This window comes from Sinocyclocheilus rhinocerous, unplaced genomic scaffold, assembly GCF_001515625.1.
Source record: "Sinocyclocheilus rhinocerous isolate Xijiao unplaced genomic scaffold, SAMN03320098_v1.1 scaffold4039, whole genome shotgun sequence".
NCBI classification, from domain to species: Eukaryota; Metazoa; Chordata; class Actinopteri; order Cypriniformes; family Cyprinidae; genus Sinocyclocheilus; species Sinocyclocheilus rhinocerous.
Genome location: NW_015648502.1, coordinates 120,409 through 142,058, shown reverse-complemented (window position 1 = coordinate 142,058; position 21,650 = coordinate 120,409). Strand labels below are relative to the sequence as shown.

At 35.1% G+C, this 21,650-nt stretch overlaps 1 protein-coding gene across 2 annotated transcripts; it reads right to left on the bottom strand.

Annotated features, from left to right (window-relative positions):
- Positions 1-2,735: 2,735 nt before the first annotated feature.
- On the bottom strand, positions 2,736-17,016 carry LOC107709741 (ermin-like). Of its 2 annotated transcripts, XM_016514343.1 has the most exons (3): positions 16,890-17,016; positions 15,784-16,129; positions 2,736-2,813 (listed from the first exon to the last, which is right to left on the bottom strand). In XM_016514343.1, the coding sequence occupies exons 2-3, from the start codon at positions 16,110-16,112 to the stop codon at positions 2,774-2,776; spliced, it is 369 nt and encodes a 122-aa protein (XP_016369829.1). In that variant the 5' UTR covers positions 16,113-16,129; positions 16,890-17,016; the 3' UTR covers positions 2,736-2,773. The 2 variants fall into 2 exon arrangements, with proteins under 2 accessions (XP_016369829.1, XP_016369828.1); XM_016514342.1 differs by lacking the exon at positions 2,736-2,813 and having other exon boundaries at positions 14,954-16,129.
- Between the last annotated feature and the right edge of the window lie 4,634 nt (positions 17,017-21,650).

The window sequence follows — 21,650 nt, the reverse complement described above, 5'->3', positions numbered from 1 at the left end:
TTAAAAAAAAATAAAATTAGATGTATCATCTGAAAGCTGAATAAATAGGCCTAGGCTTTCCATTGATGTATGGTTTGTTAGGATAGGACAATATTTGGTACAGATACAACTATTTGAAAATCTGGAATCTGAGGGTGCATTAAAAAAAATATTGAGAAAATCGCCTTTAAAGTTGTCCAAATGAAGTTCTTAGCAATGCATAGGCCTATTACTAATCAAAAATTAAGTTTTGATATATTTACGGTAGGAACATGATCTTTACTTAATATCCTAATGATTTTTGGCATAAAAGAAAAATCGTTAACTTTGAGTTTGACTCATGCAATGTATTGTTGGCTGTTGCTACAAATATATAGGCTATACATATGCTATGACTGGTTTTGTGGCCCAGGGTCACAAATGGATTTTCAGCAAAACTGTCATGAAACAACAATTGATAAAACAGTTGCGAACAAAAATATGTTTGAACCCAACATACAAAACATTCAAAGATGTTGCTGTATAAAGTAAGCATAAAACTAGACTTTTGACTCAAACCATAGGCTATTGGCAACTAGCCCGAATGGGTTCATTATGAAACACCCTTAAGAAACTGTCAAGCTAGGCGCCAGTAATGCGGGCATCGACAACCATAAGTGTCACGACATGCATTATCACCATTACTATTATTAGCGACGTTTAACCATAATGACTGGAATAATAAGCGAAGGAGGGAAGGCGCTGCGCGGATGACGTCACGAGAACCGGATAGAGGCGTGTTGTGATTCGTGGCTTTAGCGATATCGAGCCTCAGAAAAAAAAACCATACGGGCTGCACAATTACATGACGTTAATAGGCCTAGGCTTTCCATTGATGTATGGTTTGTTAGGATAGGACAATATTTGGTACAGATACAACTATTTGAAAATCTGGAATCTGAGGGTGCATTAAAAAAAATATTGAGAAAATCGCCTTTAAAGTTGTCCAAATGAAGTTCTTAGCAATGCATAGGCCTATTACTAATCAAAAATTAAGTTTTGATATATTTACGGTAGGAACATGATCTTTACTTAATATCCTAATGATTTTTGGCATAAAAGAAAAATCGTTAACTTTGAGTTTGACTCATGCAATGTATTGTTGGCTGTTGCTACAAATATATAGGCTATACATATGCTATGACTGGTTTTGTGGCCCAGGGTCACAAATGGATTTTCAGCAAAACTGTCATGAAACAACAATTGATAAAACAGTTGCGAACAAAAATATGTTTGAACCCAACATACAAAACATTCAAAAATGTTGCTGTATAAAGTAAGCATAAAACTAGACTTTTGACTCAAACCATAGGCTATTGGCAACTAGCCCGAATGGGTTCATTATGAAACACCCTTAAGAAACTGTCAAGCTAGGCGCCAGTAATGCGGGCATCGACAACCATAAGTGTCACGACATGCATTATCACCATTACTATTATTAGCGACGTTTAACCATAATGACTGGAATAATAAGCGAAGGAGGGAAGGCGCTGCGCGGATGACGTCACGAGAACCGGATAGAGGCGTGTTGTGATTCGTGGCTTTAGCGATATCGAGCCTCAGAAAAAAAAAACATACGGGCTGCACAATTACATGACGTTAAACAAACACTGTGCAAAAATACTTGCGACAATATCACATTCTTCCATTGTAATGTGGATTTATTTATTTTCTTAACGCACAAAGTGTTGTTCTTATCTACGTAGCCTATGCCAAGATTATGCAATAGAGACCAAGGTGTGCGTGTCTGTGTGTTACAGAGAGTGAGTGAGTGAGTGAGTGAGATCAAAAATCAAATATCGTCTGTGTCTCAGTTGGATCATTAGGATTTTAGGTGTGTGACTGGGGAAATAAAGATCTCAGGCTTCATCCAGTCACCGTCACCCTCACCCATACACACACACACACACACACACTCAGAGAGAGAGAGAGAGAGAGAGAGAGAGAGAGAATTGTGGTGTGTCAGGCAGCTTAATTGCTAAGGAGGCAGGTCTTAAATTAACAAGTGATATTGAGGTCATTATCATGCGAGCCATAGCCACTCTGAATGTTTGCATACCTGTCTTAGGCTTTCTCATAAATGAGACTTTCATTAGTCTTAATTAGAATTAGCCAGAGTCAGCAGGGAACGCAAGGCCTGGTGAAATGATGCATGCACAATAATAAGCATCCGGCTCACTCTCCTGTTTGTGTTTGTTTCCTTTTACGCAGGGAATAGCTTTGAGAAAAACCACCCCTACTTAACCCGCTACTTAATTGATTTGGTCAGAATTAATATTCTTGAGACATTAATTAAACAGGGAAGCTCTCATTAGGGTGTGCTGTAAAAAAGAGACCCCCTCACCATTCTGCCTGTCTTTCTCTCTCTGTTGTACCAGACTCCAAAAACAAGACTTCAAGCTGAGAGTATCACATCCGATCAGCTCACATCTGCAGGAACCGGACTTCGTATCTTTCAGAGTGTGTTCTGAGAAATTTTTTTACAAAATTATTCTGGCAACCACAGCTGCCAAAATTATTTTGTAAAAACTACAGAATTTTTTTTACAGTGTAGATCTGATATGTCAAAGAAAATAAATGTCTTTTTTTGAATAAAAATCTGTTTAGGATGTAAGTGACATCTTTAGATCAGAAGCTCTTAGAAGAGATGTGACAATGCTCTCCTCTCAGTCTGTCACTCTCTGTGAGTGGATCTGTCATGTGTGTGTGTGTGTGTGTGTGTGTGTGATGAGGAGGGTAACAGCCATTGTACTTGTCATCTGTACATGCTCCAATCACTCAAAGGACAGATAGATCTGAAAAGATAAGGAGAAAAAAAAATCATTTGGATAGGCATCAGTCGGAATATCTACGTTACAATAAGAATAATAACATAGTATTAGAAATGCTTTGATGCAGCAATCATTTGAGGCCTGAACCCATGATTTCCAATCAAGACTGTTTTGTCTCCTTACTTCTTGAGTACTTCAAATGCTGCAAATTTAACATTTTGGACACAATGATTCAACCATGGATCTAACCGCAAATTCGGGAATGAGAAGGAGGATGTAATAATTTACCTATCAACCTTTGAAAAACCCATATTGGATGATCTAAATATTTTGGGGGGTTGTGACAATCTCAATAGCAACGGTGGTTGCGGAAATGTGCAAATCAGACCATATAAATACACCTGATCTCTCTCTCTCTCTCCAGTTCAGGATTCTGGCTTCATTTCAAATGTATAGGAGAGAGGGAAACTTTATTACCAAGGGTCTGATTAACCCCATAATTGGCTGGTTTCAAATCTGCCAAGCCAGTCATGTCCAGGGAATATGGGCATTAGCATGATTTAATTAGGTTTTATAAAGGGGATTTGGGGGTGGGCTTCTTAGGATTATATCCTGGTAGGAAGAGGTGAGCTGGGGGCTGATTAGGAGGAAGGAGTGCTAACTCACTATCACTTACAGAGCACATTTCCTTACATGGTGTACTGCGAAAGGCCAAAAACCCAACAATAAGACCGCAGTGCTGCGAGCACAAAGAATCCTTTTACACGGCCGCGCTGTCGCATACTCCCATGAATATTCATTGTACAAATTCTGATTCCAATGACAATTGATAATTGATTATAAATAGTCTGCCTGAAAAACACCAGGAGCAGTCTAGCAAACGAATGCTTAAAATAATATTTGTGTTAATAGTTTTGCTATTTGTCTTCAGTTTTTTGTTGATCTCTCTAGCCTGCCTGATGCAATTCAGTCACTGCAGTCTTCATTTTCAAATAAAAAGCTTCATCTACACAAACAAGCACTTGCTAATAGATCTCTCATCCTTGTGATAACAGCTCTTGAGCACACTTGTTAATAGCCTCTGTGCTTTCAATGCCAAAACCTTTCTATTTTTACTTTACGTGTTTAAAGACATGCAGCATGCCTTTTGGATTTTATAGCATTTTCCAGAACAGTTCAGACTGATGTAGAAATATGTGAATAAACATCGCTGAAAGGTCCTGCCAAACTTATGGAAATGATTGCCACATTTCTATTGTGTGACGATGTAAGTACAGTTTCAAATTCTACTAATTGATTCGTCCGCTACCCCACAGTGCCTTAATTTTCATGTCCAGAACAACAGGACATTGTTTCCTGTGGGAAATGTCCATTATGTTTATATTAACATCCTCATTAACCTGATCTCTGTGCAAGATCACCTCCCCCATAAGGCCAATTAAAGCACGCGCAATCCTCATTAACCTGATCTCTGTGCAAGATCACCTCCCCCATAAGGCCAATTAAAACACACACACACACACACACATGCACACACACACACACACACACACACACACTGGAATGTGGCACTTGTCAAAGGTATTTAAAAGGAATGTTAAATATGATGGAGAATAAAATAATATTTATTAGCAGTGACATTTATTTTTCACTAGAAACTTGCAATAAATTAGTTATGACTGACATCATTGGTAACTGAAAACGGTGATTTTGCTATGATTGATGCTAATCCATTTCAAAACTAGTGCAAAATAAATCAAGAGAAATTAAACAGTTTTTATTTGTAAATAATAACACATTTATAACACATTTCTAAATTATAAGTAGTAGTAATAATGAGGTAAAAATCTATCTTCACAGCACATCACATACAATGTACTACAATAATACATACACTATTGTTTTTATAAAGTTGTGTATAGTTTTGACAAAAGTGTTCCATTTTGCAAATGATCTGAAGTGTTGTGCTACTTTGGTGTAGGGTTGTGTTAATTGTGTGTAGTGTTTTGACAAACCGGGCCCTGTTTTCAAAATTGTGCTTAAGCAATCGTAAAAAACTGTAAACAGCCTATGTCTAATTATACACACAACGTATATTTTTACAAAACCTTATTTGTTCATTTATTCATTCATTCAATTAATGATTACCCCTCAGTCCAGAATTGTTAGGCTGTGCCTTTATTAAAAAATTACCAGCACAAAAGAGCATGAGCTGGAGCTGCCATAGCAACCTGCAAATACACACATTTAAGAGACTTATTACACCTGTTTTCTCTTGCTGGCTTTTGACTTGCTCAAAACGTGCTGGATGAAGGGTTTTTATCAAGCCTTTGCAAACAGCGCTGTTAAAACAAAAATCCTCACACCACACGCATCCACTCACATGTTCATGGCTCATTAAACATGTAAACTTTCTCAGAGTTCAGCGTTCTGTTGTTACAATTCTGACAACACTGTTTTATGACAAAAAATGGATTCTGTGTCCTAAGGATGATTTATGAGTCATCCAATGATCTCTTATGAAAGAGATGAGCTATTATGAAGGCGTCTGGAAAAATACCATGTGAAGGGAAGACAACAAGTGGTGTACATTAGGTTAAAATAATCATCACCTTGGTATTATATAGTCTTATGTGGTGCAAGAAATCCTAAAGTGAGGGTCCTTTCCTAACAAACTGCTCAGAGGACAAGGTGGATATTACAAACAGGCATGTATAGGAAGTAATTAAGAGGAAAATGACAGAGAAATGAGAGGTCCAGGATGGGCTCTCCCTCAGGTCCTTCATGAAAGACAGAGGACGATTTAATACTGAAGGACTGAGGGGTTTAAATGCCACCCAGAGGCCCGAGCAGAGATGAGCGCTGTGGTGTGTAAATATGGTAAATACCACATCAATCAACAATCACAGGTACCGGCAAACAAATATTCCCCTAAAAACTGACAAAGAAGTTGAGGAAGGAGGCTAGTGCAAGAAGATTTCAGAAGGAAAACGTTATGAATCAAACTTAGCGTTTTATTTCTTTGTATGGTAGCAGCAATAAATATGGGCTGTGATATAAATATAGGAAGTGCTCCTATAAAAATGTTAGACAGAATAAAATGTATAAATTAAAAAGCATAAAAGAAGGATAAAATCACAAGTGAGTGGCGTAATCTGTAGGTGGGTGTTCCTTCGTGGAAATCTGTCTTGGAAACATTTCATCATGTCTTTATTATTTATTTCATCATCTACTTGCTAAATGCCTTTTATGTATAGAATATTGTTTTAACCTTGTCCCAGATTCTATGAAAATTAGATTTAAAAAAATGAATGATTACTTTTCAAACGAATCTGTGAAATAAACATATTTTTTTACCGTAAATTTAACGGAATTTATTTTTACAGTGTATTGTTTTTGTGTAATTATCTGATCTACTTAACTATTTTATATTTTGTGTGAAAATTATTATCATTTTTAAATTATCTTTCAAGAAGTTTTTTTTAATTATCTGAGATGTGGTTGAAATGATCCTGTGATGAAAATGTTCATAACTGAAAAAAATAAATAAAATAATAATAATAATAATAATAAATTCAATTTAAAAAAGTGCATGCAAATTAAATGAACTAGTGAGAGTGTGAAAAGTGCATTTCAGGAGACTTGTTTTTCTAAAAGTCTGCAGTGCCAAAAGTGCCAAACACCATTAGGACCCAGCTGAGGCTGCTGAAGAGATGATGCCACCCACTGACCCAGAGCAGTAGACATTGTGCTATAAACTGTGGTCAGAGTCTAAGCTTATGTTTGACGGGAACTGAGATATGGGTGCAAGTCTTCATTTGTATACTGATCTCAAAACCAGTTAAACATAGGGAGAGTGGGGTAAGTTGACCCGCCCCTGTATCTTGGCAACTGTACACTTTTACTGTCATGTGACCATGTATTTTGGAACCATCCATCATTTCTGCCAGACTGTGAAAAAGAGAAACACATGGGAGAAGAGGAAGGCACCAATTTACTTTAACAGTTTTTGGCTTGTCAAAGTAAAATTGTAGCATAACAGATGTAATGGCAAATGTTATATCCAGTCTAAAAATATATGATACATATAGGTGATTTAGCAACATATATAACCATTCAAATCATTTAGCTAAATATTAGTCTGAATTAGTAAGCTTGCTAGCTTTTTCAAAATGGCAGCTATTTGGGGCAAAGTGAGTCAAATGCTGTGGGGTAAATTGAGCCAGCGTTTTGACTTACCCCACCATGAGGCACTTAAGTTAAATTAAATCTCTGAAGTATAAACTGGTATTTCAATGTGAAATTACGCAACTGGTTTAGTTCATCATATATACATTTGTAGTTTATTTGATAGGGACAGTGTACAAGTGCACCAAAACCTTCTCTGATAAGAACCAGAAGATGCTTTTCATCACATTATAATCATATATATCATTCCATCTGTAGTCCCTAATGGCCTGGTCGACATTGCAGAAAAGCTACCATGCCAAGAATCTTTTGACTAAAATGTTTATTAGTTTCAGTGACATTTATTCCTTCATTTTAATTCAGTTTTTATTTAATTTTACTTAATAAACTGTCTGTTTTTGGGAAGGTTATACAACTTTGGTGTTCAACATATGGTTTCAGAAATGCAAACCATTAAAGACTGCAATTTAAACTTAATTTGGTTTTATGTTCTTTAAGTTAGCTTTAAGAGGAGAATTATGACTGTTTGTAAAAGGAAATTTGATTATTAAATTAGTTTTTATTATTATCTTTAAAATTTCACATGGGTTTGAATCAGATTCATTCAGATGGTGCATCTTACCCACTGGGGCAAATTAAGCTTATGAAACACTTTTTTTTATACGAAGCCATATTTTTAGAACCCTCTGTCATAGTTACATTCTGATCATTTAAAATAATAGGAAATTACTTTAGATACTTTCATTGTACTTCTGCCTCATTTTCCCGTATCTTGAGTAAAAAAATTACTCATATACCCCACTCTCCTCTACCATGTTTTTTCATGTTCATGTTTTTTTTTTGCACGTTTCCATTCATTTTATTCATTAAAAGGGGGATTTGATCATTATTCATTGTTTTCATATGCTTAAACACGATATCTGTCTTGTCACTTCCCACTGTTCTTTCAATGTGGTTTCAATGTTGTAATAAAAAATTAAATAATATAATATATTGGGTCAATTTTGTTGTTTATTATTATTATTGTAAAAGCAATTGAGAAAATACTGAGAGCCCAATAAACAGTTTCATGTTGGTCTAACATGAACTTTTTCCTCTTTGTCAAAGATAGAGACCTGTTTAAATCATATTGTAATTTTCGAGAGGAGATATTAGGTGATAATCCATCTTCTTCTAGCATACTGAAAACTAATTAGAGAATGTGAGAGGAATGATGCTGAGGGAATGGCGGGATTTATCTTAAGAGCGGAACATTGACCATTGAAGTACAGTTCCCAATCAACTCAGAGTCATCAGTAATCCTGGACCGGATCACTCTTCCGGTTTTCCCGTCAGCCAAAATTATGAAAACAGCTAGATGGATGGTGAAATAATGATTCTCTCTTAATTTGATGATGATCCGATTGCTTTTGTGATGTGAGGTTGCATTGTCTGGGAAGAGATAGAACAGAGAAGTTACATAGAAGTGTGTATGAATGAGGAAACACTGAATCCAGCAGCAACAAGACCACTGAAGTGAAGTGGGCCTCTTTCCCATCTCACAGCGCTATCATTTCTGCTTCTTTCTTTTAGCACATGAGAAATCACTATTCCCATTCTTTAAGTCTTAAATTCCCACCATTCCTTGAGCTGATTCTTTTGTCTGCCTCCCTAGTCTCTCTTGTTTTGTTTGTTTCTCTCTCGTTCTGTGTGTGTGGGGAAAGTGACTATAAACAGTAGGCTCTCTGTGTTTTAGCGTCTCTTTTGTCACCATTTTCCCTGACCATTTCTCTGCCTCCAGGCAGACAGATCATAATACTCTACAGTCCCTCAGACAGCAGTGGGCATATGAAATATTGTCTTGATTTCTATCCCAAATAGGAATTATTGTACACCCACAAAGGTGTAAGAATATAACCACACTGTGTGAGAGAGAGAGAGAGAGAATCTGTGAGAACCATTACACTACCAAAAGCACTGAGCAACACACATTGGTTTTTCTTGCATGATGGGAAATTTCCATTGACTGTTTACACCAAGACAACCCTGATAGCACACATATACATCTCAGAGAGGTCTATATTATTTGAAGTGCATCTTTACATCTGGAAGATGTTTGTTCATTGGCAATACGTCTCTACGTCTCTTTCCTGTTTCCCATTTAGAAAATGTCTTTAAGATGTTTATGATTTAGAATGTATGTAAAACTGACATCTTAAAGATGTGTTTGTAGCAGATGCTTTCCAGATGAAGCGGTCTTTAACCGAAATCTTGCAGATGGACATATGCTATGTTTGGTGCGAAAATAGTTTATAAATTATTTATAATTCTTAATTAATGGCTGTTAATGCATCTGTTCAGAGTCAAACAAACTGAACATTCAGAATTGGATGCCGTCAGTGGTCTTAATATGTGACAATAAAGCATTTTTGTGCATTGGTATATAGACAAATTGCATGCAAAATTAGATTGAATTTATGTGAATAAAAACATATTTGTATTGGTGTGAACTTACCTTTGTATCGTTTTTATGCATTTTTGACATGATGTAGATTTTCTGTATTAAAACTCTTTTATGTTATAAGTACAAAAATATGTGTGTAGTGTGTACAATATTCTGTCAGCTAAGATTTAAAAAAAAGGTGTCGGACTTGGTCATGCTATTATAATGAATCAAGACTGTTTGGGTACTTTGCAACCATTAAAAAGTCTGTCCTATTGTATTAATGTGTGTAGTATAAATGAATGTAGTATGAAAGTAATATGTAGTATGAATGGCTTGACATTGTCATGAGACCTACCAGTGTCAGTGTTGTTTCCCTGCGTTTCACAAATCCATGGCCTCATGGGATAGTAAAGACTCCACTCTCTCCAGAAGTAGGCCTAGCAGGTCATCCAGGTACTTTCCCTACGTATAATGTGAATTCAGACATACTCTTTTCCCGTCGTTTTTTGAAAGGGATTTTGAACAAAGCACACCTTACTATTTACATCACACATGAAAAAGATCTAAAGATTAGTTTCTGATTACCTGCAATTTCCTTAAGACATTATGTTTATTTAGCCATTTCCCTCATGCGGCTGATTTTAGATTTGACTACTTTTGTGGTCCGTTCTCTCTCTCTTAGATGAGAATGAGGCACCTTAGTATATCTCTGATTTCATACCTTGTGACCTTGACTTGAGCCAGTCAGGTGAATCTTATACTGGCCTTCGTTTTCCACAAAGCAGGATGGCTGCACAGAGGAGATTAATGAATTAGAAATTAAAATGCCGTCCTTTGGGAAACCCGACTTGCTCCCTGCATAAACTCTTCCCCACCCCCCACGTCAGGCCGTCCGCTGTCCGTGTCTTCTCAGAGCAGTTATCAAGCACCTGTGCATCCAGCACAATCACACTTCCTCTCCGCTCAACCTCTCCCTCCTGGATGGACACAAACGACTCTGTGGTCATTTGTGGTGGAAAGCCATCCTTATTCTATGCATTGCGGACGGCCATCTCTTCAGACCATCCCTGGTTTGGTGATAAGAATGGATAGAAACCGGAGTGCAGCGGTTCACAGCCATCACAATGGATGCCTGTCACTCAAAGCTTAAAGAGACCCCAAAGGACTACTCACCAGGAAAACCTCTTGTGACCTCCACTATCCTGGGGTCACACTTTCTAATTCCCTTCCCTCTGCTCTCTCTCTCTCTTTATATGTACGTATATCTCTCTCTTTCTTTGTTTCTCTTTTTTCTCTCTCTCTCAATATTTTGGAAAATTATATAATAGACTAGAAAAATCCATTCTGTAAAAGCACTGTATGATAAAGGCACTATGTATGAATGTATGTATGTATGTATGTATTTGTATGATTTTATTCTGTTTATTTTTCTTCTTTAATATCATATTTTTTATTTAACATATAATATTATAAATAATTATTATTGGTACTGAAATCTAAAAAAAAAAAAAAATTTAGAAAATGTTAACATTTTAAAATATTATTATTAATAATTGAATTTATTATTTTTGTATTTATTATCATTTTAAATCTTATTTTATTAGCTGATTACAGGAATGTGAAGTTTAAGATACATGTATCTATCTATCTATCTATCTATTTATTTAATTATTTCTTTCTATTTCTTCTTTATAATCATCATCATATTTTATTGTCACCATTTTTATTAAATATTACAATTATTAATAATTCAAATTAAACAGCTTATATAAATGTGTCTCATATAAATGCATTTATTTATTGATTTAGCTACTGTATATTACTATACGATTTTCTTCTGTTTCTTGTTTAATAATAATAATTCTTGTTGTTGTTGTTGTTGTTGTTATTATTGATTCTTAATTTAATCTAATATTACAATTATTAACAATTTAAATGAAATAGATTTTTAAGCATATTTTATTAGTTACAAGAATGTGAAGTTTGAGTCTTTTTAAGTTGATAATTCAAATTCCTTGTGTGTGTAAAAATACTTGGTAATAAAGCTCTTTCTGACTTCTGACTTCTTTTGAATCTGTTGAGTTTATGCAAAGAAATTCTGTATTATGTGCGTATTATGTAAGAAATTAGTATTTTCAGATGGCCATTTCTCTCAGAATTCCCCCTAAACGATGTGAGACGTCATCAGTTCCTGTGCTTTCTGTCATGGCATGTCCGTTGTGAGCCACTGTGACGCCACTGGTCTCTAGAGCCGACCTGAAGAGAGAATGGACAGCGGAACAGGCCTCCAGAAACCCATCACATCCACCCACTGAATGCACAGAGAACAGTGACCCCTCCTGACCCCACCCCATGTTTACCACAAGACGCGAGCTTTCTATTTGTCTCTCACCCGCTTCAAACTCAACTGAGCCGGAACACTCGCAGGCTTTGTGAACTAAACACTTTGATAGCTCCTCTTTTTCTCTCATTGTCTCTCTCTTTCCCTCAGCGTCTTGAATATTTTCCACAGCAGCTCTCTTCCATCCTTCACAAAGCTGTCATTGTGGAGCGAGCATGGCGTGAGGGGGGTTCATGAATGTCTGCCGTAGAGTCAGGCCACAGTGGGCCGCTCTCACAGCACACAAACACTGACGGATGACTCACACTTCCGAGGCGACCTCCTGCTCTCAAATCATCATTTATTCTGTACATCATCTGCAGATCTGTTAGAATGAAGATGTTGAACATGTCAGCATCTGTGGATTCATCTGCACATAAAATACGGAGCTGGCATTCACTGTACTGTTACAAAAAATTGTTTTTACACACTGATAGATTCAACTCATTCCTACAGTGGTCTCAAAAGTATTTGGACACTTTTAGACAATTCAAACACAGGCACCCCCGAAGTGCTCATTTATAACTGTCCATACAGTGAAAAATAATAATAAAAATAATAAAATTGGCATAAATTTAGACAATTTTATATATTTTCATATAACATATATACAATATAAATCATTTCTTATTCTATTATTATAGTAAAACTTTTTTCTACCCCCATTAGCGTACTGTTAGATGTATAAACCTGAAAATATTAAAATAATTAGTGATTAATTTCACAAATATGAATCCTGACTAGCCTTTAGAAAGCAGCATGAAACAGTAATGTCAAATTCTGTAAATGTTAATTATTTATTTATTTAGTTTATTATTATTATGACCTTTTTGAAGCTACTTTGCATTTGGCTTTTCCGTGGACTTATCAGTGTTATTTTAGCATCATTGATATACTATTATAGATTTTGATAATATTTTTAATTAGATTTTATTTTTTATATTTTCTGTTTTCCTGTTTTAATCATTTTGTTGTGTGTTTTTATCATTTGTAATAGTTTTAGATTTTGTAAATATATTTTTATTCATCTTTATTTATTCATTTTAGTTTATTCAGTTTCAGTTGTTTTAGTTTTATTTTACTTCAAGTTGAACTAAACAAAAATGGCAACTAGCTGAAATAAAAAGTTACATTTTTTAAATATTTTATTGTATTTAATTTAACATTTATTTGGTTTCAAGTGATGAAAATATTTTATATAGTTTTAGTTTTGGTTTTAGATCACAATAACAATGGACATTTTATTTCCATAGGGCAGTATCTATTGTTTTAGCATTTAAAGCCTACCATAAGTAATTTTTTTTTTTTTTTTTTGCTTGATAAGGGTGTGCTGTGTTTCTTTTTAAATAAATAAATAAACTTATATATATTATAAATAAATAAATAAATAGTTTTGTTATGCTGTTTAATCCAATAAAACTTACACATTTCAGTGTGGCTTCAGTATCCAAATATTGGAGTGTAATACATTATACTTCAAAAGTTGCAACCCATGAGAAGCTTGTTTCTTCTTTATCTGACACAAAACTAGCAGACAAGCACATGGTCCTTACTGCGTAAACATGCCTCAAACAGGCAAAGAGAGCCAGAGGAAGTCAGAAAGCGCTGCGTAAAAGCCCCGGGCCAATCGTGGCATTTCAGCCCACCGTGATGCAACCTGCTCTCTGGGCAGACAGAAAGAGTGAGAGCGACAAAACCAGAAAGAAAGAGGAAACAGTAGAAAAGGGATAGAGAAAGGGAAAATGAAAAGCCGCACCGCTCTCTGTCAGGAAAGGTCAATTACGAGCCTAAACCACGGGGGACGTGTGTTGCCCAGGAAGTGCCTTCCGACCCCCAGCCCAGGCAGGCTGCACCATAACAGTTACAAACCTCCCGTTGCCATGGCAGCATGACATTTGTCACCATTCAAATGAGGCCCGGACCTGACTCAAACAAGCCAGGCCAAAAGCCTAGTCTCGTTTTGCCTAAATAAACCTCCAGCAGAATTACGAAAACATTAATGTAACCTGTAGTACTTTACGATCAATCAGCAGCAGGTGATGTGGCTGGAGGAATGGAAGTGATATGCATAAACTGCCTTCAAATAAAAAGCAATTAGTGAGATTTGTAATGTAAAGTTCAAGCATTTATAAAGCTAACAGAGGAAACAACACCAAACCCACACAGACTCCCAATGAGCCATTAGAGAGAGGCCAGAAACACAAAGACATAACTAAAAAGTCCGTCGGGTCATAAACACCCAAATTAAACTAATTACTGCAGTAAATATCTCATTACATTGATTATACATACATTAGATGCCACGTAAAAATGATTAGTTAAACAACGGTAAACAATTTGTTGGTCTTCCTTCGTCGTGTCAAAGTTAGATTTTATTATCCAAGTTGTCGTTTTATTCTGGTTTTATATTAGCCTGGTTTATAAAGGGTTGTCGATGATTTGTTTCAAATAATCCATGTCTATTTATTTTCTTTAGTTGATGATGAATGTTGCAATTCTACAACTATGCATAACAGGACACATAACAGTCAGGATTTTGCTTAGAAACGTACGTGTGATCACGGATAATGTTCAAAATTCAAATGAAGACGTTTTTACCCATTAACAGAAATGTAGTTTGTGAAATTAGACAGAGGCACGTCATGCAAACCGCTTTCCTCACCCTTTAAATCAAGACAAAACAATGTTGCCATCTAGTGGTGAGGAAATATTTTTATATTATATTATACCTTTTTGTCAGCTGAACATCTTTCACCTAATATATTTACTTTAAGTGCCCCTGAGACTTTAAAATAAATATTTTTATAATTAAGTATCACATTTGCATGTTCACGGTTCACTGATGTTGGTTAATGATCACATGACATGCAGGTACACAAATGAAATATTTTTATATTATATTATATTATATTATATTATATTATATTATATTATATTATATTATATTATATTATATTATATTATATTATATTATATTATATTATATTATATTATATTATATTATATTATATTATATATTTTTATATTATATTATATTATATTATATTATATTATATTATATTATATTATATTATAAAAACATTTAAATGTGTTGTCTCAACTTGGTTAAAATGTAAAGATATTTACAGTCAATTTAAGCCAATTATTGCACAGATTTTATTTGACCTCACCAGATGAAAAAAAGAATATTTTTGTGTAGTCAGAGAAAAAGAAAGCCATAACAACTTTTACATGAATGCAACAACTATTACAGATTACATGAATGCAGTTTCTAGTATGGCAGATATCAAGTAACATTATGTCATTATAGAAAACAATGAAAACTACTAATTGTCCAAAGATATAATCACAGTATGCAGACATTACATATACAAATCTGAATATGGAAATGATAAACTGCTATTATGTCTATTGCTGTGTTTTAAAATGTGTGAGCATGTTTTACAAAGCCACGAAACCATAAACACAACATTAGAAACTTGTAGATTTACATTAGAATTCAAATTTTAAACAGGAATACAATAATGCCCTTCATGCTAATGTAACTGTAAGCTCTTCCAGTAATTCATTAATGGTGATTTGGCAACTACTTACACAGTAGAGATCAGGCCTGCATTAGTCAGACAGACTGCCTGTTATTTGAAGGAGCATTCATGAATGAAAAATCTCATTTGTAGACAAATAAATGTTGTTTTTCCAGCTCGCTGCCAAATGAGGGGTTACTTAAAATCAATCAGAGATGAGGCAGTTGTCTTGAAGCTTCTACAAAATGTGATTTCTACAACTACTGATCTCTACAAAAATGTGATATAGGCTGCAATGAAGCTGTCAGAAAATACTGTTCATGTGATTGTGTGTGAGCATGTGTTACAATCACATACTTTTGAAGGAACCACATGAAAACATACATTCACTGTTATACATCCAGTATGGACTCAAACTCATCTATTCTCTGCTTTGTGCTTCCTCTCTTAATCTTCCTGTAGCTGACAGTGTTGTACCTGCTAATAGGGCGGTTGATTTCCCCTTTGTCCTTTTCAAATAGCCGGATTGACATCTCAACCGAAGGCTGGAAACCATCGCCCAATTCATCCTCCTCTTCATCTTTTTCTTCATTTGTATTTTCCTCTTCATCTCCATTACTCACAATTGTTTCTTCTTCATTCTTTTCTGCATTGTCCTCACTTTTTTCTTGTTCATTTGTATCGGTATTATTCTCACTTGTATTCGCTGGGTCTTCAGGTGTCGTCATCTCTTGAGGTGCTTCTTCTGTTTGACCATTCATTTGCTGTTTCTCAGCTTCCAATGTGTCCTTGTCGTTCTGCTCCATTGATGTCACTTCCTGTCCTGAGATTTCAGCAGTTGTAAATTTATAAAGAAAAAGAGACAAATTCTAAGTTTGAATTCCAGTCCATTTTCCCAAAAAAAACACCAAACTGACGAGACGTAACATGCCTGTAATGATTGGTTTCTGTATTAATATGATAATTAACAAATGACTGTGCTGTCATTTCTCCAGTTTACCTGATATGGTATTCAGATGACAGTGCTTTCAATCAGCACGATGGGTTGTCGTGTCCAAATTAGGAAAAGACTTTTGGTAAGTTCTCGAAAGGATAGGATGAGACTTGGCAAAAGATGCAAAGTTGTTTTGAGGAATTTTAATTTGATTTGACTAAACAAAGTGACCAACTGCTGGAATGAGAATTGCAAGTACACAATTCTTATTGTATGTTTCAACAATGAGAGGCCTTACATAACGTACAAGAACTGGGAAATTGTGCCATACGGTTACATAAATACAGAAAAGCGAGAATATCTGCCCAAGTAACCATGTCTAGGCATCTTCCAGTTTACATTTTGAAAGCATCATTGCTGTTCTCTTCATGGTTGTATAATTTATCTAACCAAAATGAGTTTTTCCTCAATATAACACAACTTAAGCACTTTGAAGAAGTAAACCAAACCACCTGAATGCGAAAAGTTAACTTATACCTTCAATGACTAGTCTATGGAGATTTGCATTGATAGTACAAACACAGAAACCAACCACCACACTGACGCAAACTCTAAAAGCTCACTGTATTCGCTCAATAATGCATCTTACCTTGTTCTTGTTCTTGTCTATGGTTCCTGCGGTTTGGGAAGGAGAGGAGACCTTGAAGGAGAAGTTATGCTCAGAAGTAGTCTCTTGTGGTGAGCAGTCTGTGCATGGCTGTGTCTGTGTCCCTCCCTTCACGACTCAGTGGAATCTACTGGCATTGGGTGACGCAGCCTCATTCTCATTCCCAGTGGTGAAGCTGATGAGAATTTCATCACCATTGTTTGGAGAACAGTGTTGATTGGCTTCTAATTCTGGGAGTGAGCATGGAATTGTGGGGTTAATGGGCTCTTTCTGGGAACATTCAAATGTTTTGAAGATGTGAGATGTCTTGGCATTCTTCTACAGCAAAGTTTTGTTTTCCTAGACTTACATAAGGGTAACAGGCTTTCTGTCAGGTGGATATTGTATTTTCACAGTCCAACATTTCTGGAGATGCTAAATAGTCAGCCTCCTGTTTGTGGGAAGCAGGTTTCTATTTTCCCTTGTGAAAAAGAAGTGTGCTTACTTGTACTGAATGTGCGCTTGTAGTGTACTTTATATAAGTTTATTTTAAGTATATACTTTAATTCTTCAAAAAAATATATATAAAAAAACGACTTGCAGATAATATGTTATTGAAATAAAATGCCACATAAATGTACTTAAAGACAGAAAACTTTCATGTTTCTCCCCTTTAAAAAGTGCACATTGTAATAAAGCAAAATTAAAAGTGAAATAATTATCTTTTGTTGTGCTTTAAAGGAGCACACTTCAGTCTTGACTGCTCAATTATAATTATAACTGTAGATTGTTACTTGATATTACATTTAAAGTTACATATTTTCATTAATTACAAATATATTTGAATACATGACATACACATTTCAATAGAAATGACATTAAATGCATGCATTTTATTTTACTATAAATGCTTGTTGGTACATTCAGCAGTACACTTTCACCATATTTCAGTAAACCACTAGAAGTAATTATGAAATGAGTTATAACAATCAATCAATCAATCAATAAGTCCTACGTATGTGTCAAAAAAGAAGCACTCTAAAGTTAAACTGCATTAAGTATAAATTTAAACAATTGATCTGTTTGAACAAACAAAATAACTAGATACTAAAATCTTACACATAATAAGCAAGACTTCAATAACTCTTTCAGTATTAATCTGATTAGATGAACATTCCCTGGGTTAGCTATGAAATTAACAAAATCTTGTGTTTACATCAGTTTGTTTGAGCTTTGTGACTGCCATTCAATACATACTGTAAAGATATTCTGCAAAGTCTTTTAAGAAGCTAAAAATTAGGTCTCAAAGAGGTTGAACACAGAATGAGGCATCAATTATCCTGTCAATCAAGTATTATAAAAGTGATGAGAACGCTAAGGTTCGTCTGTGATACGGGATGTACTGTCAATGACGTGTCATTTCCTGCCAGGCTTAAGATCTATGTGGTGAATGAGAAGTGCATCTGGTGTTTTACCACTGACTGAGATGATATCTGGGAAACCTACGTGTTCAGCAGAAGCAAACAGCAGACAAATCAACTTATGCAAACCACATTCAGCAAGATTAAGTGTACAGTGAGAAACAGCCCAAACAGAACCAGCCTGCGCTACAAAGCACCAAAGCATAAAAGTTTATTAAAGAGGCATTATATAAATATGGAAATGAATAAATATTAGAGAACTTCGTACATAAATACACAAAACACATTTAGACAAAATATCAATTAGATCAAATGAAATAAACTGACAATAAAAATGACTGCTTAATAGTGTAAAATACACAAATACATGATTTAAATAAATAGTTAAATAATTCCATCTCTGTACATCAATATTTAGCTTTTCACTCACTAATTCAAACCACGATGTAGCATTGTACAGAAAATATGCTGTCTGAACAGGGTCTCTCATGGGGTCTCCTTGAGCATATGGCCAGGATTTGTTTTCCTGGACTAACTTTAAAATGGCTTTAAAATCTACTTTACCAGAGAGCTTAGTTTCGAGCCTACTCTAATGCACTAGCCTTTAATTTTCCAGTGAAGCCCACAACCTTGATTAGGTGTGTTTGATTGCATTAGAAGTGTGAAAAAACTCTCTGTCCATACTGTCAGCAAAGGTTCGCAGAGGATCCTGCAGGAAGGACATTTAACTTCTGGATGTTTTCCACAGCACCTGAAAACAGGAACAGATTGTTTTCATTTACTGGCACTAAAGTGTTTGTGTTATTGTGTAACTGAAATGAAAACCAATTTTAACTGAAAATATTTAATTTGGTGCAATTTTCAATTTTGTTTGTTTATTATTCATTATAAAGTATTATGCTGTTCTATGCAATATGTGATACTATGTTAATACTTTTTAACATATGTAATTCCTGACCAGCTGATCCCTTGTTGATGCACACTCTTAAAAATAAAGGTTCTTTATTGTCATCTATGTTTCACGAAGGGCCTTTAACATCCATGGAACCTTTCCTTATAGTGGCAAAAGATCCGTTAAATTATTAAAATGTTCTTTACACTACGGAACCAAAAATGGTTCTTTTAAGGCATCACTGGGTATAGGTATACTGAATACATTTTACTTGAATAAACCAGTTAATTTAGTTGTTTACAGTGTAGACTTGCTGTAGTTTCATATCAGAACAGTATCAAGAATTGTCAGCAAAGTTTCTTCCTGTAAAAGCAGAATTTCTACATATAAGCACACACACTCCCCACATTCCGCCCACACACACACACACACACACACACACACAAACAGATCTTCTGATGCTTTTGTTGGCATCCTGAGGGCAGAGCGTGGCTTTATGGGGAAATGATGCGTTTCACTTGTGGGTAGTTTATGCCCACATCTCTCTGTCTTACTCTCACACACAAACACACATTAACACACACCTCCTGCCAGACGCACTTCCTCTGCGATGAGTGTCTGAAGCTCTTCGCATTTCTCTGTAAACTGTATCTGTAGTGTGGTGTAAATGTGAGGGGGAAACACAGAGAAAGAAAAAAACCTGTTAAGCATGAAGAAACCTGTTTTGTTCACGATTCACACAGTTACCCAATATACAACAACATGACCGTAAATATCTACTGATACACAAGTTACGCGAAACAGGAGAAGAATGATTATGTAGTGTTATAAAGATACATAATTAGGGTACAAAATGGGACTGAGGCTAATAAGAAATGTCAATATTTTGAAGAAAATCACCTTCAGGAGATAAAGCTTGCTAAGCAATTGTCTCTGCTTTTCTGTAGAACCTCTGATAATCTCCATCCTACAGTCAACAAAAGACAAGACAAAAAAATATATTCAGATCAAGCAGCACTTACAATAAAAACTAGGGTTAGACAGGGTTTTGACTGGTTCATTGAGCTTATTATATAATAACAATGATACTAATACTTTATTAAGACAGTATTAAAACACATATGTGACCCTGGAGCACAAACCAGTCTTAAGTTGCACGGGTATATTTGTAGCAATAGCCAAAAATACATTGTATGGGTCAAAATGATTAATTTTTCTTTTATGCCAAAAATCATTAGGATATTAAGTATAAGATATTTTGTAAATTTCCTACCGTAAATATATCAAAACTTCAGTTTTGATTAGTAATATGCATTGCTAAGAACTAAATTTTGACAACTTTAAAGGCAATTTTCTCAATATTTCGTTTTTTTTTTTTGCACCCTCAGATTCCAGATTTTCAAATAGTTGTATCTCGACCAAATATTGTCCTGTCCTAACAAACCATACATCAATGGAAAGCTTATTTATTCAGCTTTCGGATGATGTATAAATCTCAATTTCGGAAAAATTGGCACTTAAGACTGGTTTTGTGGTCACATATTGTAATATTATAAAAATTATTGCAATCCAATAAGCACTGCATTAAACATTTTGAATGAAATATAATCAAATGCGATGCTTTACAAAGGGGCCATTAATAAAAATGTGACTTCTACTTTTCTTATTAAAAATGACATTAAAATACTTAATAATAACAACAACAACAACAATAATAACAATAATATAAAACCTTAATAAAAAGGTATGTGTGTGTATACATGTGGTGACCTGTTATATCTAATTAAATATTAAATATGTAGACTTTAACCATAAATTATGCTAATTCATATTTTTTCCTCACAAACAATTAAAATAAAAATATTTCAGTGAACAAACTAACATTTTTTTACTGTAGCATTTTTATATTCTTTTTCCGCTGAAAATACATTGTATAACTGTACATTAATCATCAAAAACGTAACATAGACAATAGTGTTGAGTCTTACATTAAGGTGGAGGACTTTTGAACCAGATTGTTGATCTGCTGCTGAGTGAATCCAGCAATATACACACTGTTGACCGTTATAATAACATCACCTGAGGTGAGAGACAAAGAGATTTTAGTAAGTATGAATGACACTGGTGCTCGACAGAAGTGAGCAGGTGTCTTGATAACTTACCTGTCATTAACCCACTACTCTCTGCCAGACTGTTCTCCTTCACCCAACACACACACGAGCCCAAATCCTGCTCAGTACTGATGCTTCTCTCAACACTGCTTGTCTATGGACAGGGAGTAAAGACCCAATCAATTCATCATCCAAAATCCAATTATCCCCTGACAGATAATAAGCCCTCAGGCAGGCACGTAATGCTTGAATGAATGGAGAAAAAAGTATAAGCAGAGTATGAGAGAGAGAGAGGGTGGGTGGGTAATGAGGTTACCTGGATGTCAAACCCAAAAGTTTC

What these genes read in the sequence shown, in the direction of transcription:
- LOC107709741 (XM_016514342.1), bottom strand. Translation starts at nt 16,112, where the DNA reads ATGGAGCAGAACGACAAGGACACATTGGAAGCTGAGAAACAGCAAATG.